At 41.1% G+C, this 19,317-nt stretch overlaps 1 protein-coding gene across 1 annotated transcript; it reads right to left on the reverse strand.

Annotated features, from left to right (window-relative positions):
- Nucleotides 1-24: 24 nt before the first annotated feature.
- On the reverse strand, nt 25-19,067 carry EIF3B (eukaryotic translation initiation factor 3 subunit B). The gene is made up of 19 exons (XM_080382495.1): nt 18,458-19,067; nt 13,218-13,410; nt 11,787-11,906; nt 11,641-11,698; nt 10,867-10,995; nt 9,665-9,822; nt 8,617-8,748; nt 8,455-8,521; nt 7,856-7,902; nt 6,835-7,045; nt 6,176-6,248; nt 5,814-5,936; nt 5,218-5,296; nt 4,234-4,372; nt 3,470-3,595; nt 2,920-2,997; nt 2,394-2,502; nt 1,739-1,856; nt 25-599 (listed from the first exon to the last, which is right to left on the reverse strand). Exons 1-18 carry the CDS (start codon nt 18,927-18,929, stop codon nt 1,753-1,755), a joined length of 2,418 nt encoding a protein of 805 aa, XP_080238621.1. The 5' UTR covers nt 18,930-19,067; the 3' UTR covers nt 25-599; nt 1,739-1,752.
- Between the last annotated feature and the right edge of the window lie 250 nt (nt 19,068-19,317).

Consider the following 19,317-nt stretch of genomic DNA (forward strand, 5'->3'; position numbering starts at 1 on the left):
TCTACAAACAACGCGTAGCCAACCTGGTTTTAGTATAGGTCTGCTTTTATTTCCATATTCAGCTCTTTGAGGGAGACATCCTTTCACAATCTGAAAGGAGGAGGATATAGCCCGCTGTAGTGCTGCTTCAGCACACTAAAACACATCATACAAGAAATGGTTCTGTTGACTTTTCCCCAAACAAAATGAACATCTGTCCATGCACTCGGGACATAGAAAGAGTCCTGAAACAGAAACATCGTGCGTGTAAGACAGAGGTGCACTGATGGAACCTCACCTCACTGGCAATAGTCAAAAGCCGCCAGTTGGTAAGTACTGCACAGGAGTCAGGAAGTAAATACTGGTAGTAGTGGATTTAAAAAGGAAAAAAAAAAAATCAAACCCTAAAAAAAAAAAAATAATAAAAATTTAAAAGCAGTGCCTTTCCAGTATCTCACTGCAACAGGCAGCAAGACTTAAAGGCACTACAATGTGTCAGAATGGAGAAAATCTGGTGCATCCACCCTTCCAGAGTGCAAGAATATGGATTAAAAATTCCAAAGTTGATGTAGGCTTTCTGAAAATGAACGAACTTCTTTTCAGCACAAGATCTGGTGGTGCTGCAGAAAAGGAAAAAAAAGATGTGAGTTACATTCTGTGCTTTTATACAAACAGCTCAGCCTCACCACATATGCTAGCTGTTCAAAACCTACACAAGCACGTGTTTCGCCTATTAAACTGATGTTTCAATCCATACACTAGGCAGCTTTATCTCTCCCTTCCTTCCACAAAAGGATCTTACATGTATGGGACACATAAGCCACATCCAAACATACGCAAAGGTATCACTACTATTAATTTTGCTACAGGTCCAAGAGGGGTACTGCTCACATTCTGCGTGAACTCCTTAGATACATGGAGGCTAAAAAGCTGCAGGGTGACTTACAGCTGCAAAAGGCATACATCTATACTCCCCTTCCTCTTAAAGCAAAGCCCTGAACATGACAGACCAGGAACCCATTCCAGGTTTTAAGTCCCACGTGAGTGCCTTCGCTATCAAAATACCTTTTCCCTCCTCAATACCACAATGTCAAACTCCTTAAAGGACATTTCCTACAACAGGGGGCAAAAGTGGCCTCTCTTTTCAACATACCAATATATAAAACAAATTCACAAAAAGGAACTGGGAAAAGCACTGGACTAAATACCAGATGTCAGCAACAAGCAGTGACAGTGCACAAAAATCTGCTACTACCTGAATTGTACCCAGCATTTCTAGAAAATAGCAGCAAAGTTCATGTGGATATTTAAACATCTATTCAAAGGTTTATCAGCACAGTCAACTTGCTGTACAATCTTTAGTACAGTATTTAAACTCTGTCCACACTACACTAACATGCAATTCTTCCAAGAAGCAACATTTCTCTCTCATAGTAACTATGATTCCTCGTACTGACAGAACTTACAGAGTCTGCAATACACCGTGTTTGGAAGATGACCCTGACTCTGTTGTGGGTTTCATCACTCTGGCAAGACAGGACATACACAGTATTCTGCTCAGTACAACTCATAAATCTGACCCTCTGTGATGACTTCTAAAAAAAGCTTTTGCCCCCTCTAGCCACAGGCAAAACAAACCAACTCTGAGAACGCCACATTCACTCACGCAGACAGACCTAACTTTCTCAAGCAAATTACCGAACCTATAGCAACAGCTGACAGGAGGAGTTGCTTTCTACTGAGAGGTATGCTATCTTACCACGGTTTTATTAATTACTCTGGTTCTGCAAGGGTAATAATTTCTTCATTGATAAAAAATTCAACAGTCTCCTCCTCCCAGTCATCAACGTTGCTGTCCAGCTCATCTGTGTCTACCCCTGGAACAGAGAAAACATGAATACAGAATGCATCAAACAAGGCAGCAATGGAAGGACTTCATGCTCTTGGCAGAAACAGTCCTTAAACCAGCAGTGAAATAAGAGGCATTTGGTGCTTTATAATTCCAACAAGTACGTGCTGACTTTCACTAAATGAAACCCAAGGCATTACTGTCTCCCACCACCCGGCTTCCGTGGATTTTCTGATTGAATGCAACGCTCAAATCTCTTCACAGTATTATCCCAAGGTCAAGCTAATGCTTGCCTTGAAGCATAGAGAGCTGAGGTAAAACATGAGATATCAAAATGCAGCAGCCAGCAATATTTGAGCTTTCTCCTCATTGAAAAAAAAAAAAAAAAAAAAAATCAATCCTATTGCAATTCAGAATAAGAAGTATAAATAATCTTCAGAGAACAAGGGACTAGCTTTGGCAGGAAACGGAAGGAGAGAAGTGGATGAATCCCCAGAACAGGGTATTGACTTGGAAAGAAGCAGCAGTTAACAGCAAGTCTTTACAAGTACCATGTGTGGCTTACCTCCTCGAAGCTCTAAACGCTCGTTCCTCTGCTCCATGTACAGCTCTTGTGCCATCTTGCGGTACTTCCTGAACTCTTCCATCATTGTACGTCTCCTTTCCACTAGCTCCTACGGAGGTAAGACCACCTTGTTAAACCTCCCCAATAAATTAAATCCATGTGATGCATTTGTTAGCAAGTCAATTTTTTTTTTTTTCATGAACGTACTTTCTACCGACCTAAATAAAAGGAAAAGGTAAGAACTTTTCTTAATTTAAAGACTGGCTAATGCAGCAACTCACTAAGAACCCAAATATCTTGCCAAATGAGCTAATACCGGCACCTCTCCAGATTCATTACCGTGTAACCTGACAGTTTAGTAGTATCTGTCTGAACTACCTATTGGAACTAACTCTAACCATAGGGATTCAAATGAACACAGATGTTTGTTACAAAAGAAATTTAACTTACATATCACCATTACAAAATAACTAAGGACAGGTTACAAAAGTTTCGTCTACATTATCATATTATAAAAGTGTCTTGCCTTTGAAGCTTTGGACTGGCTCAGGCGATCCTTCTGCTCAAATATCTTGGAGTATTTCTTCAGGTCCTTCTTGATTTGCTGTAAAACAGGGAATTTTATTTCAGCTAGGATATCAGACCAGCAATCACAACAATCATATGCTGCAAGAACTCCCTGGTAGGCCTAAGCATGCTATGCATTACATCTCTTCCAGGCAAGGCCCTTCGCTGTAGTTCTATTCTGCCTGGCTTACAGATCATGTAAATGCTTCTGTACATGTGCAGCTAGTGAAGTCTGGACAGCTAAATTCAATTTCATTATTCTTTATGCCTTTTCACTGTACCCTAACTGTAAGAAAAGCTGGTAATCATTTCTATTCTGAGCTTAAAGAACAGTTAATATTTACAATCATTCCCAGAAGTGAAGTCCCCTACAGCAGAAAGTTTTTTCACAAATTCAGGGCAAAAGGAACTCCCAACAGTTCAAGCCTCAGCCTCAAGAAGAGAGAGTAAAACAAGTATGCTTAGGCACCAAATCAATGTCAGTAGACAAAGTCAGTGGAATACAGTACCTTTATCTGATCCTCACTGAGCAAGGTAGCTGGTCGTGGCCTCCAGAGAAGCTGACAGAACCTGTCTTTATTGTTTTTCTGAAGCAAACGGCCTTGGAAGGTCCATAACCAATATGCATTGTCCACCTGGAAGGGTAGCATACCGTCTCAGTCAAGGTAAGCTATAACTCAATACTGTAGTCCTCACTCCATGCCTTAAGGGTAATTTTTATAAAATCAGCACCATCAGTTAACAGAACCAGGATGCTCTTTCTGTGATTGCCTTCCTTGCACAAGTCAAATTCCTCAGCGAAATAGTTCCACTGAAGCTTTGCAAGAAGTTACCTTCTGGAGGATCAAAATAGTTTGAAACTAAGCCAGACCTTCTATCATATTCTTAAGAGTCTCAGATTCTATACTTGTACAGGAGAGGATTACAGTGTGGTGGCTGGAACCATGCAAAAGTAATAACATATGCAATAAACTCTGCTGTTCACCACAAGGAGATCAAGTTTCAAACCAATAAAGACTTAATGAAAATCCAGAAAAAGGACACTCGGTTTAGACTCATGACCCACCCTTCCAGAAGTTATTCTGGACACCCAGTGAGGCTAATGGCCCAAATACATACTGATACTCAGAAATTAACATATAAAACTATGGTGCAGGTTTTAAGTTACATGATCAGTGACAGGAGTCCATCTTCCCTCCCTAACCAATAGCCCTTTCCAATACCTCTGAAAACGAAAGGAGAAAAAAAAAAAAAAGCAAGCAAGCATCAGTACCTTGTGGCTCCACCAGGACACAGAAGTCACAATGTATCTGCCTGTAGGATCCCATTCCACATCTGAAGCTGTATAGTGTTCAGCAATATTCATCATGGTGCAGTCAGATGTATCAACAAATGCTAAGGCACCGTTCATGCTGCAGAGACCAAGCAAGACAGACTGTTTTACACACTAGCATAGCCTGTTCTTTTAAAAGCGCTCCACAAACTGCATGTTTACAACTCCTCGCTACAAAGATAAATTTTCACAGCAACCAAGAGACAGGCTCATATCAGTCTCTGTGGCTAGACAGCAATGGAGATGAGTAAAAACAAAAATCCAAGTAAGAATGACACTTCTATTTTCAGCGACACTTAATCCATTTTTCTTTCTGTTCTTAAAGTCACAATGAAGCCACACTATAGGCAAGTTACAGCCAAAGTTAAATAAGTCTAAGCATGTGATTGTTAAAGTAGTGAAAACAAGATTGAAGAAAAACCCCTAGATTTCTAAGACGAACAGCAGCTTTTCTGAAAGCAGGTAAAGGCAAATACTACTCAAGAAGTTAATAATTTTCTCTTGCTCTAACATGGAACTTTCTGATAAAATATTTTTGCAAAACAGCTTTGTCATTAAAAGGTACTGCCCATAAGAAGGCACAAGGCCATGCCAACTAATGCATTGTAAGAGCCACATGCACAGTGCAAACTGGATTAGTTGAGAGTCAGCATTTAACATAACCAGCTGAAATGTGTTTCTAAATACACACTTTTCTGTTGAAAAATGCATTAATTTGATGTGGTAGAACTAGCAAGTTCAAGTTACAAAGGACTAAGCTACATTGTGAAATTGCATCTCTTCTCTTCCTTTGCTTTTGCAAAGCTGTATCAGGATTACAAAGTAATGCAGCATTCACCGAGATACCAAACGCTTTCTGATGATACTCTAGGTTTTTTCCTCCTTAAAATGAATGTGGTGTTCAGGAACTTGTGCAACACTCACCTTCTGAGGCCAGCCAACACTACAAATTGCCCTTGAGGGCTCCAGAATATCGTATTTGCCTGCTGCTTGTCAAACGTTTCTGGAAAGAAATAAGACACATTCAGAAAGACATCTCAATCCGATGCCACCAATTACCTTACAAGCAGTCAACTCCGCTCCTCAAAAGACATTTCTCAACTCTCAACTGCAAGCAAGTTGTAACAACCGCCCTTAGTTCTACACTTCTGAAGACAAAACCCAGTAGCAGCAGAACATCCAAAGCCAGCAGAAGCAGAGGAGATCAGAAGACCCCAACACCTAACTTGGGAATTAATTTTATCTAAAGTGAGCCAAGCCTGTGCCATCGCCTCACATGAGCTTCCCACGGCTATAAAATTATTCTGGATTGTAGGTCTTTTATTCCCAGACCCTGGATCAATTCAAGGTGAAAACAGTTCAGCTGTCATTAGAAAGTTGTATTTCTAGAATACAGCATCAGACATAGCACCTGCTGCCCCACTACCCACCACAAACATGGACAACTTTGAGTTTAATGCACCTACTGCCATGCAAAATGCTTAGCATCTGCACTTTTCACTTGTTTTTCAGCCACTTACTTATGAGTTCTATTTTCCCATTGTTTTTAACATGGTAAAAGGACACTGAAATTCGTGGAGTTTCTCCATGCAACACAGCAAACTTGCTTCCATTTGGTTCCCAAGCAAAGGCTATGATACTTTCTGTAACAAAAAAACAAAGAGGTCAAAACTCTGCCAAAAGACAATGCAAAGCTTTGATTTCAAGCAGTTACCAAAGAAAACAAAACTAGTCATAAGCGTGAACAGCAACAAAAGTTATGATTTCTCACTTCTATGCCCTGCAACATGAGTATTTTAGCTCCTATCAAAAAGGGTTAACTCCCCAATTACGTCACATGTTGACAGGAATTCCTAAAAACACCACAAATATTTGGCATTACCTTTCATTTCCACCACATCCACTGGCACCTGTTTCTCTCTCATTCGGAAAATTTCAAAGTTGGTCACTACTCCCTGTAAAGGCCAAGATCAGCTCATTATCCAGCACAGCAGCAGTAGAGCAAACAATTTTATCACTAGGCATAGAAGGACAACTACACAATTAGTCTGCCAAGGACACGGGATGAGAGACAGAGTCAAAATTTATTTCCTTAATGAGAGCAGATAAATACAGTACGCCTCATTACCGAACACATTCTAAATGTTTCTGTTCTGATGAAGAATAACTGAAGAATTGTACAAAAGCATTTGTTTCTTTTCAGACTGCTATGAAATTTAATTAAGACAGATAAACATATAGCACACTGTGCAGCATGGCCTATGGATTCTTCAGTAACTGCTTAACAGCAAGTAGAAAAAGAGGTGAGGCATATAGCTCTCACTCAAGTCCAAGATGCCACTGAAGTCAAAGCAAATCTTGGATGCAAACATTACATACATTTTGCTCTCCACATGCCTCAAATTCAAATGGAAAAAAATGAAAAATAGCTTTGACATCGTATAATTCACACTGTCTATATTAAAAGACAGTACTGTAAGAAAATGAGCTGTCAGCATGAGCTAGAACCGATTTTTATGAATATAATCAGAATCCACATACCTGTGTGCCTTTGGGAGTCCTGTCTACCTTCACACACAGGTAGTCCCCGTTTTTCTGCCAGTGGAGTTTACAATCTACGACATTGAACAAATTTCGCACACGAATTTCTTGTCTAGAAGGCAGCTGCATTAAAGTTACTCTTGCTGGAATGTCTTTGTCCTCAGGCACCCAGAAAGCAATTATGTTACCACCTGGAGACCATGAGAAGTCTCTACAGGAAGAAAGTTAAAAACACATAATTTTAATTTTTCGTTAGAGCTACTACAAGCAGAAATAATTTTCATCACTGTATCTGAATGCTGCAGACAAATATCAGTCCTCAAGAATAAACACAAATACAGACAAGCAACTGAGGACAATTCAATAACCTTACACCTATCATGCCAAAACATGTTTTTATACTGCTATTTAAATTTGCTATATGACCAACATTCTCAAAACATTCTGTTTCACTAAAGAGTAGGTTACACCCAGTGTAACTGCCAAAGATCTAGGAAACAGGCTGATTAAACCAGTGAGGAAAAAAAACCCTTAAAGTACACTGGAGACAATCTTCTTGCACCTGGGTACACTTAAATTTTCTTCTTGCTATACAGAGATGTACCTATAAAACTCACAGGAGTCATTGTCTATTGCACAGACACACACAAAACCAAACCCATTCCTTGCCAACAGGCAGTATACAGCATGCTGGTTTAAGTCAGCATCCAAATCTCGTTAGGGAGATATTCCCTAACAAACTGCATTCCAGTTGGGTTTTGTAGACAAGGAACAGGACTCTCGAGCTAGACCCTAGATTAAGTAGTACCACAAAGAGAATTTCAACGCATACAAGCTGTCAACTGTGGACAATAAATGGCAAAGTTTCCATTCCTTTTTGCCAGTTTGTCTAACTTGACCACTTCGGCATGAGGCCATTTGCTCTAGTCAACAGTCTAGAGGTTCCTCTCACCATAATAAAGCCCAGACATAGAGACTCCAGCTAAAGAGAGCTGTTATCTTTACAAAGGAATAGACTAACCTTATCCCAGTGATTTTCAAGCTTTTTTTGTCCAACAAACCCATAGACTAAAAGAGAAAGGTGTGAATTTTTAAGTTAGTAATATTCTTATATTTACACATGCAACTTCTACTCTTATTATTAAAGCACAAACTAGGAAACTGTGCACAATTTTCAGAGATCCTGTATCTCTATTTTTTTATTATGAACATACATATACCACAATTACAAAAAAAAATTGCTGTACAGAATTAATGAGTACAGCAGCCTGAATTATAATGAAAAAGCAAACCAGGCTACAGTAGTCTTCAATTTATAGTATGTTTTGGGTACTCTGGCAACCATCTACTACTGAGAGCTGGGAAACATCACATGAAAGAGTCAATAGGATCAAGGTTAAGCAGTATATTGAGCTGTCTTGTCCTTCTAAAAGCGTGGTATGGGATCCACTGTCAGACTCAGCTGAAGTTTTTCAACCAGGAAAGAACAAGAGGCAAATGGATTTCTCCCTTTTTAAGCCCAGCTCCAGAGTGTATTATTAAAATATATCCTTTAAAATAGATATGACGGGAAAGACTAATGTAATGCAGTAAGTTATGCAAAAAAAAGCAAGAACTTACAGGTGTTTCATAGATGCTGAGGGTATCTGAAGTCATTCGAGCAAAGAATTTACCATCATGACTCCATCTAAGCAAATAAAAAGACAAAATAGGAGTATTAGATAGGAAATGCCTTTTCGCGAAATGAAGTGTGGGACGACTACTTTCTGTTTCTCAACCTACTTAAAAATAGGCCAGTGAGCTGAGTTTTCACAGTGGAACCCTCGCTTCTTTTGCCCAGTCAGAATATCCCAGATGATAATAGCCTGAGGATCATCCTGTGTGTCCATCAAAGGGCTGAAGGTCACTAAATACCTACGAAAGAAATAACCAAATTCACTACTGAAACTTCAACTAATACATCAATAGAAGCAAATTTCATCCAATTGATATTTAAATACAATGCACTTTCACGTAGCAGTTTCTCTAATGGGATTTGTTGGACAGGAGAGAAATATGACATAGTGGGAGAAAGCTTCCAAGACACAGTATTTTCCTGGCATCCCTCTGGCTGAAAAGACTGCAGATTTATGTGCAAGTCTTCCCACATTGATGTTAACGAGAGATGAACTCAATGAATACACCATTGCCTACTATAGTTTTGCCACAAGAACATCATTTGTTTTGAACCAAATATAAATCCACTGACCTTAGCTAACCTGAACTATAGGTATGCTAGACTTCTCCATTTAAAGATAAATAGTCTGTCTTTAATACAATAAAACATAAAACCCAACTGCTTCCAAGTAAGTTACTTGAAAACTAGCAAAACAAAATGCATCTCAGTTGTGAAATTATTTTAGCTGTCTCTAAAAAGCTCTTTAACATTAAAGAATCTTAAAGAATTAATTTCAGTACTACAGATTTGGAAAATGCTACTCAACTGAAACTTTTCAGAGAACTAGAAATCTAACACTATAGACAACCCATCCAACTAAGAAGGAAAAAATGCGGTCATCTTCCTTGGGATAATAACATCTTTGAAGAAACTGGTCAGCTTTGTTTTGTAGACCAATTATTCCAGATTATGTTAAGTACCTTTCCTGAAGCCAAAGAAAAGTTAGGCAGAGTTTCACTCATTCTAGGAAGGATTTATGCATGAAAAGCAGTACTTCTAAAGGCAAAGGAGAACAGAAGACCCCAACCACATGAGATTTGAAAGCACAGCAGCCAGAATGTATGCACTTCCTGCTTTTGATCCCTTAGCCCAAACCAATGTCATACTCCATACCTTTCACAGGGCGAGAAGTCAATAAGCTGCACTCCCTGGTGACTAAACCTTTGAATCTGCTTGAACTTCTCTCCACCCCAAAGTGCAATGCCTCTCTGGTGGAACGTAGCCAAGTAGGTACCCTTTGGGGACCAGCGTACATAGGTTTCTGTCCACCGCTGGATTTTAAAAAAAACAAAAGAAAGTACACACAAACGTTTAATTTCATGCTGGATTCCTAAAGGGGAAAGAATTAATGTGTGGCTTGTAGCACCACATTTTGAAAATCCATTTACTAAGTGAAGATCTCAGAATTCATGATACTTTGGACTAGATGTGGAGTTTAATTTAATGCATGTAATGCACAGTACTTATTTTTCAGGTTGAAAACTGTCCATTGAAACCTTTTCAACTTAGTGATCACCAAAAACATTTCTACAGTGACAGCCTTTGTATGGTAACAATTAAACCCACCTAACAGGCTTGGGTTTCCTTGCTGTCTTTCAGCCCTGGTAAGAATATACTTTTCTCACAAGTAAAGGTAAGTATTTCAAGTTTCTTAATAACAATACAGCTCTTGACCTTCAGCTAAGTTACAGAGGTTTCAGCAATATAGACTAGGGCCAGTGACCATGGTGATGAGCAAAATTACTCATCATCCCAGAGACAAATTCTTTCTACTGTAATGCACAATGGTTATTAAAGAAAATACTTCTGGGTATCAACAGTTCTCAGCAAGTCAACTGCCTGCAGCAGACAGGCACACTAACTCTCCCTTTTATATGCTGTTACCAAACCAGCTATTCTTCTTTAGCGCCTCTGCAGTCAGCAAAAAAGCATAAAGTGATCAGAAGCAGCACAGTTAAGCTCTAATGAATAGTACTCCTCAAACTCATAACTTTGCATTTTCAGGTCTTTCTGAATCACCTACAATGTACAGATGAAGTAATAGGCATCAGGGACCAGTAAAAAAAACAAAGTAAAAAAACCCCAATCAAAACACCCTAACACCACAAACAAGTTAACCCTGCATTTATTTTACCTAAGCAGCCAAGTCTAATTCTAAAGGATGTAATGTCACCACTCCTCTTCAAAAGGAGGAAAAAAGTATTTCAGCAATGGGGAAAAAATATTAAAAAAAAAAAAAAAAAAGAAAAACCTGAAGTGCCATAAAATGAGACTGATAGTGTATCTGCAATGTACAGCACTTCCAGGACACTCACTGCTCTGTCCTCAATTTGAACAGGTTCCTTGATATCATTCCAAAAAATGGAGGTCCGGTCTCCTGACTCAAAGATCACACTGTATTGATCCCTACAATCAGGATCTTCCAACCAGTATCGGAGATTTCCCTAAGAAAAACAGAAGTAAAAAGATTATAAGCAAGTCAAAGGCTAAGACATGAGTTTAACACGTTTCCCAAGTTAGTATCTACCTGGCAGATGGAAGTCAGTCTTACACAGAGCGTGCAACTCTGGAGTCATACCATTGCAAACAAGTTTTTAAAGTGAAATTAAATAATTCAAACTATTGGTTACTGGAGGCTAAGGGAACAGATTATAAAAAAGTGGACTTTCAAGGTGGTTTGATGATGTTTAACACTTCTTGCCTAAAATAATTTTGGGGGTTTTGGTGTTTGTTTTTTGTTGAAAACTATCTCTTCCTCCACAGAACTTTTCACAAAGCTACTGGTAAAAACACAGAAGTTTGTCTCATACACTTGAAAATAGAAGATACTTTCAAAATTCTATTTTTAAATGATTTGCGTGAAATTATTATTTACTCTTAAGTTTTACCCTATGCGGAACTACTAAGCAGAACCACTAAGTTCTTCCTATTATTTCATGACAGCGAGGATGAAGGCACAGGAACATGCAGTCGCTACTGCTACTTAGAACAACACTGTTAGTTTCTGTTTTCATATGAACGCTCCAGCAATGAAGTAATCATTCCATATCATGCTGAATAGTCTTTCCACTTTTCCAAAAAATCCTTACCAAATCCTTAAATGGCTGTTTCTCAGGGATTTCCCATTCATCACTGATTGTCATGTACCTAAAAGAGTAATTTGATTGGTTACGCTCCATGCAGGCACTCTTAATTAGAATCCCAGAATCTACAGACACACGATAGCTGCACTCACTTATCGAAGTCTGTGAAAAGGTTGACTCTGAAAGTGTGCTGTTTATCCAGTTTGTATCCATCTGCATTCTTCACAGCATCCACTGCATGAGATGGAGACATGTACTCCAGAAAGATGTACCTACAATGAAGGAAGACGAAAGTAGGAAGCCATCTTTGACTACATAACAGGCTCAAAACAAGTAAGAAATTAAATAAATGAAATAAAAACAAACAATGAGGATGAAAAAAAGAACTCAGTACAGGGCATCTATAAAATAACTTATTGTCTTGTCCCTAACCAGTACAGGTCAAAGGCAATTATCTCCATTTTGGCCACAGGTACATACACACTTTTTAGCTGCATGGGCTTGACCTGAATTAAACTGGTATCTTTTCTGTAAATGGGCTAAAAAGAGAGCTAGCAATAGGCAGGTTAAGCATGCAACTCCTTCCAGCTGAATGACAGATCATGTTTAGAAACTGTAAATCCTGCAGTTATAGGTGTCTCAAAGCACCACTCTTGTTTTTCAATTACACTGAATGTACTTCAGCTCCCTTCTTGCCACTAACACAACCTAGCTGGTAGCCCAGCAGACTTAAAATTACCAGTATCCTGACGACTGTCAGACACTATCTCAGAGAGGCACGAACACACAGAGAGAATAATTTTCTCATGCTTCTCACGCTTACCTTACAGAATGAAGAATCCTGCCACTCCAGAAACCCCACTTTTTTTTATGCTTTCTAAACTATGGAATCCTCCCAAACTCAGGAATATACACTACTCAACTACAGTAATAAGACTCAGTAAAACCTCATATTTATCAGATTAATTTTTGCCCAGTTTCTCTCCCTGAAACTTTCCTTCCCTTGCCCTCTCCCTTTGGGCTTGACCTTTTCTGATTAGCTTTCTCTCAAATTCAGATGCTGCAATTAACCAGGAACAGAGATCAGAAGTTGGCAATGGGGAAAAGGGTCCTGGGAAGGGCTCACTGTACTTAAGGAAGCTGGAGTCACTAATGTAAGCGTAAGTACTGGCAACAAGAGACAATATTGACAGTCCATTTTGCAATAAACAGATCAACCACTGCTAGTAAGTTTTTAACTAAAATGTACCTTTAACCTATCTATTAGCCATGTCAGAAAATCAACAAAAGTATCTCATTCAGTACTGCACAGAAATTTGTCTTCCAAACTCAGCTAAACTGTTTCCATAATTAATCCCTCTGTCCCTGTAGCTTAACAAGCTATTAAGCGTCTCAGCTCCCTCGGGAACTTCTGTTTGTCACTGAGACTAGACATCAGGATTGTAGAGACTAAAGTAGAAGAAAGTGATGAGTATGACTGAGGTCACCATAAAAAAACGGCCTTAAAGTATTGACACCAATAATCAACAGTTAATCAAAGCAGTATTTCAATCCTATTTCCAATAGGAGTTATCATTACTTACCCTTTTGTTTTCCCATCTGCTTCCGGATAAAATTCATTGATAATTTTACCAAACTTGGAAAATATTTTGTGGATGACATTCTTCAGTTTCTCAAGTCGGTCTGGTCCAACCTGGGGAACGTTATCCACAACGATTACAGAGTCAATTCCATCTGCTTCCTGCGGCTGATCTTTCAGGACATCACCAAGTAATTCTGCAAAGAAAAAGCATACAAGAAACTAAGGCACAAGTCTACATCATTAAAGGGGAAGACAGAAAGATCAAAAGAATAGTGATAGTAAGAGAACTTGAAGGCTGCAAATGTCAGGAGATTTCAAGAATAGTTTAAGAAACTCGGTAGCGAGTCAATGTTCTATCAGAGAACCAAATGAAGTGAATACACAACACTCCCAACAGTTCTTCCTTGCTAAGAGGAGTGATTATGCAGTTTCTGGACAAATTTCAAGGAACTAACTCCTGACGTCCTTCTTAATGAAATACCTTAGATTGAGGAAGTTAACACTCGCACTATTAGCTTGTTTCAGCATTGAAACTGGCTCACCAAGTCCTTACAATGACGACAGAGCAGACAACTAAGATTTACTACCCAAGCTCTGACTAGAAGCCTTGCTGAAATTGCAACTGGATGACTTCAATTAAAAAAAAAAAATCACAAACATGTACGTCCCTCCCAAATTACATGAGTTTTAGCATAATTCAAAACTATCTGTCCTATTAGACACAGATGTCTTAGCATCACTGTAATTATGTTTAAGAACCCAACACTCCGTCTAAACCTTTAATTAAACACAAAAATGAAGCTCTAATACAAGACACTTAAAGCCATATTTAACCATGCAGCAAGTGAAGCACACACCTTTTCGTACCCTGGATACAACGATACTAATGCCCCTTTCCTAAATAATTTTATAAATTTTGAGAGTACTTGCTGGTGGGTTGGTTTGTTCAGTCCCTGCACTGCCAGGTTCAAGTTTCTTTCTACTGGGAAGAGATTGTTTACAACATCGTTGAAGTTTCCTATACACAGAAGGGAGAACATTCAGAAGGACCGTAATGATGCAGTTGTGGCTTGTGTAGTACCATATTGGGATAAAAACAGTTAAAAGTTACAAAGTACACCTATTTGTGCACAAAATTAAGAGCTTCAACAACAATGCTGCATTATTTTTAATGGTAGGCTCCTAGACACATCTAACTTGAGGAACAGATTAAAGTCTATTAGATTACTCTCTATCCACCAAGCCCATCAGTAATTTAGATACTTCTCAAAATACCTAACTACATAGAACCTGTAGATCCAAGGATAGACAGAAAAATTACATCAATGATTTGATCCTCAATGGATTGAACTAGAAGCACTAAAGACAAGGATATCCAAACAATCTCTCAAATAACTTTAACCTAAGGTTATTTTTAAAACCTTCCCAGGATAAAATCCCACACTGTCCCTAGCTATCCTGTTCAACCATACACTTTTAATTCTTGTCTAGATTACTGATCATTTCATGGTGAAATCAGTCACACCCCTGCAACTTATTTACATGATAGCATTACGGTGTTCTAAATAAGTAGCAGCTAGAAGTGGCAGAATATTTCTGGTTTATTGACATTCTGTGTACTTAAATGGACCAGAATAGATATTCTGCTAACACAAAAAGCCAAACATGCTGAAATGAATGGCAGTTTCACACGTCATATAAATAAAAAAAAAACACAGGTATCTGCAGTAAGTTTTAAGCTTATGTGAAGAGCACTATAAAATGCTAGACAGAAAATAAGTGCATGCCACTATACTTTTGAATTAGAATATAAAATTTGGTGAGTCAAACTATATATATAGCATTCACAGACCAGGAAAACCCCCAAAAACCTTAAACACATGTAAAATTATTTAGAATATGAGGACAATTGAAAAAGGGTGTTAAGATTTATTGGTATTTTGAAGACATTTTTACAGGATTTTGCACTGGAAAGATCTCTAGCAGTGAAGAAATATGCTTACTTTGAATTTCAAACTACCAAAACCCCTTGGCCTTCTGTAACTTTAAGCTTCAACAGGTTACTACACGTGAAGCTTTCCACCGATTTGGGGCAATACACTTCACAAAACTTTATGCAAAAATGGATGCTATTGCCACCAAAATTATGTAGTACTCACAGAACGTTGCTGTTCGTAGGGGTTTTTTTACTCAAAAAGATGCTCTCCATGTGCATGTAGGAACTACAAATAAAAAGTTAAAAGATGCTAACTTGTGTAATAAAAACAAAGGCCCAGAAATAGCAAAAATATACCCGCAAACTTCTCCCCTTTATAGCAACTATTTACTACCTTGTAGGAACTATTAAAAAATGCCTATGAGAACATTTACGCTTCAGAAGAAGTCAAATATTCAGCGAAGAGCATACAACACAAGTATTAGCAAAGAACAGGAAGACTTCCTAGGAGTGAACGTTTAAGAAACAAGTTAGAATAGAGCCCTTAGTAGGGAGCAGCAGACTGATAATTGGGAAAAGAAAAAGTCAAGCACAGGAAAAGTTCATTAAACCCCCCCAAGTTAACAACAGATATTCTGATAGCACAAAACCATACAAGTCACTGAGGATGTGCAAAAAATTTGACAGGAAGACAGAGGCACCAGTCCCAATAAGCACAATCACAGATGATGACAACTTTAAGAGCACTATTTCAAACAAAAGGGTAGGCAAAGTAGTAGAAATAAAACAGAACACAGCACAAACCTGACTTTTTCCAAAAGCAGAGCAGTGGGTATTGGCAATCATTCCACAGCCAGTATTTTCTACCACAGACTAAAAGCGGTTTAAGTTACTATAGAAGGTATTTCGTACTGCCTTCCCCTCCTTCTTTAACTTTTTGCTCCAAAGTTCAAAGCTAACTCAAAAGGTCCAGAAGAGAACGCCATGGACGAGGGCTGCAAGTTAACTTCCTAGTATATACTGGATCTCAAGGTATTCCTTCAGGAGCAAGCCATTCTCCAGGTAGCTGACAATACACTGAAGTTCTGGAGAGGTAATCACTTGCCTACGATTTAGGACATGTGCACTGAAGTGTCTGCTATGCCTACAAAAATTGTAAGGATTGAAAAGGAGGAATTTAAAAATGACATTACAGTAAAATAACAATAAATTTCTTATTTAACCTGTAATCTGTTACCTTAGATTTTCCCTGCATATAAAATGAAAGCATGTCCCACAACGACATTTCCACAGAAGTCTACAAGGAAAATAAACACCCACAAGAGGGTAAATTTTAAGACTCTATTAGACATTTTTTCATAACCACTTCTCAAAAGAGACTTCATAGGCCTACAGACAAACCAAGGAATGCATATTCAAATTCATGTGCAAGAACACAATACGCTGTATTGAATCAAACCTGTAACAGATTAAAGACAAATACCTACATTGTACCCTTCCTCTACCTTAAATTCGAAATTGTGAACAAAGGAATCTTCAAAGGGTAAGAAGCTGGTTTAGCCAGCTCTTATTCCACCCACAAGAAAAGCAGGGTGTGGTGGGTACCCAGCTATCTTCAGCTGGCAGTGTTTTAAGGACCACTATCATTATCTCAACTAAAGCTTCACGGCACCAAAATGGTTATCCAACACATCCCGCCTCCTGCCTCAGCTTGGATCAGCTGTTCTGCCATGCCACCACTATTCCATAAAAAAAAAGTTGGAAGTAATGCATCTGAGACAATCCAATCCTTAAGCTGTTCCAGCTCAAAGGTGTTCTTGAAGATGTAACATTATAAGCATTGAAAATAGCCCTGGCTCAGTGACGTTGATGGATCGTCCTCCTTGGAGAGTCATCAGGATAAAGGGAAAGGAATAAGGAAGCTCAAGAAGTCACACACACAGATGGAAAGCCAGACTAGCAAGAATGACTAAACTTAAAAACACTGGAATTCAGCCACTAACACTGTATTAATACAGCAAAGAAGTTAACCAAATTAATCCCTTACAATAAAATAAGTGAGGATGGAAAACATGCCTAATTTCTGAAGACAGACAGACTAGAACATAATAATCCTAGAGGCCAACAGAGTGTACCAAGAAAACATTTAGCTAGACAAAAAGAATCCAACTACATACTTACAGATAGTTTTGCCAAAGTCTCTTTAAGAAACATACAAATTCAAAGAGCTATACAGACTACTAAATTGAGAACAGCAAACACTTCCTTAATCCAATACTTTGCTGCCATTTTATTAAGCTAAACACAGGAGTGGAACACTAGAAGGCACACGTATCGCCTATATTCCACTGCCAGTTGAAATAACCGACTGACAAATCACATGCTCTAGGAAACATTTTTCCAGTTTTGATACATGCAATGTAAGGCCCTACAACATGTAGGATACACACACCAGACCCTACAACAGCACATATGCTAGAACAAACACTGGCAAAGGAAGTAATTTTGCTATTCAAGAACTGAGTAAGTCTATGAAGATTTAGCTGAAAAATACCAGAGTTCTAACTCCTGTACGCCAAAATCAGGTACTCCCTTCACTGTCTGTGCAGCTACACAATGGCTTAGCCATTTTAAGACAGACAATATCAACACTTTTAACCTCAGTCTGAATTTACAACTGCCAGAAATATTTTTTCCGTATTTTCTTGTCACAAAGTACCCATGTCAAACCTCCACGAGCAGTAACTCTTCTCAGCCCTTTTATCTACGGATTTGACTCTCGATGCATGGGGGAAAAAACCACCACAATGAAAACCTAGTTTGTAAACATCTGCTCACCAATTTAAAACTTGTGTTTCTACAGCCGAGCTTCACTAACAGAGACGAACGGGAAACAGCAAAGTCGGCGATCGCAGTTTCCGAGGGCAGCCCACGGGTCGATACCGGCCGTGTAACGGTAACGGCCGACAGCGCCGCACGGTGCAGATCACCCGGAGGAAGGTTCGTCTAAGAACCGCGGCCACGAAGGCGCCGTGTGCGGGGCCCGGGCACTACGGGCAGCGCAGCGTGGCCAGCGCAGCCCCGCTGCCCTCCCGGGACGGCAAGACGGCTCCGCCGCCGCGGGCACAGCACCAGCCGCCTCGTCCCGCACCGGCCGCGGCCCCCCCGTTGCTCCGTGGCGGCGGGCAGGGCCGGGACCCCGCTGGCGCTCTCCCGCCCCCCCGCGGCCCCTCCCTTCCCCTCACGGCCGGACGGGCCGGGCCCAGGCGCCGCCACACGCTCCCCGCCGCCGGCCCTGCCCGCACCTTCGTCGCTGATGTCGTCCACGAAGTCCTCGGGGTCGCTGAAGGAAATCTCGTCCTCGGGCTCGGCCGGGGCGGCGGGCGCGGCCTCCCCGTTCTCCTGCGCGGCGCCGGGCTCGGCCTCGGCCGGCGGCTCGGGCTTGGCCTCTGCCGGCGGCTCGGCATCGGGCTCGGCCCCGGCCGCCGGCTCGGCCTCCGCCTTCTCGGGGCTTTCGCGGCCGGACGGCGGCTGAGGAGAGGGCGGCTGAGGCGACGACTGCTCGGGCTCGGCGGCGGGCGGCTCAGGGGGCCCCGGCGGCCCCTCAGACTCGCCGCCTTCCTGTCCCTGTCCTCCCTCCTCCTCCTCCTCCTCCTCCTGCTGCTGCTGCGGCGGCTCCGCTGGCGGCGGGGGCCCGTCCGTCTGCTCGGGCTCCTCCCCGGGCCCCTGGGCGTCGGGCGGCGCGGCGGCCGCCGGGCTCTCCTCGGTGTCCTGCATGGGGCTGGGTGCGGGCCCGGACCGGCCGCGCGCTCCCAGCTCGAGCGCGACGGGAAAGGAGCGGGGGAGGGGCAGGGAGGCTCCTACCGCCGGGCCATGTGCGCCAGGCCCAGCGGGCCCCGCGCGGCGGCGCCTACCAACTGCCGCGGGGCGGGCGGTAGGGGGGACGACAATCTCTGTCCCGCCGCAGCTTCTGCCCACCGCTGCCTTCTCCCAGCTCCGCTCAAAAGCGTCTGCCGTCCCTTTCGCCGCCCACTTCTCACTCAGCCAGCGGCGGCTTCCGCTTCTTCTCACCCCGCAGCAGCCCTAACTCTCCCCGTTTCGTCCCTCGTGGTGGTTGAGTTCAAGATGGCACCTCCTTGCCGTCTACTGAGGTGGAGTTCGGCTG

Source organism: Falco punctatus, assembly GCF_963210335.1.
Source record: "Falco punctatus genome assembly, chromosome: 4".
Lineage (NCBI taxonomy): Eukaryota > Metazoa > Chordata > Aves > Falconiformes > Falconidae > Falco > Falco punctatus.

Coding starts and splice junctions, on each gene's coding strand:
- EIF3B (XM_080382495.1), bottom strand. CDS start 18,929: ATGCAGGACACCGAGGAGAGCCCGGCGGCCGCCGCGCCGCCCGACGCC. Junction 10,996..11,640: donor AACAGCCATTTAAGGATTTG/GTAAGGATTTTT, acceptor TGTTTTTCTTAG/GGAAATCTCCGATACTGGTT. Junction 5,937..6,175: donor GGATGTGGTGGAAATGAAAG/GTAATGCCAAAT, acceptor TTTTTGTTACAG/AAAGTATCATAGCCTTTGCT.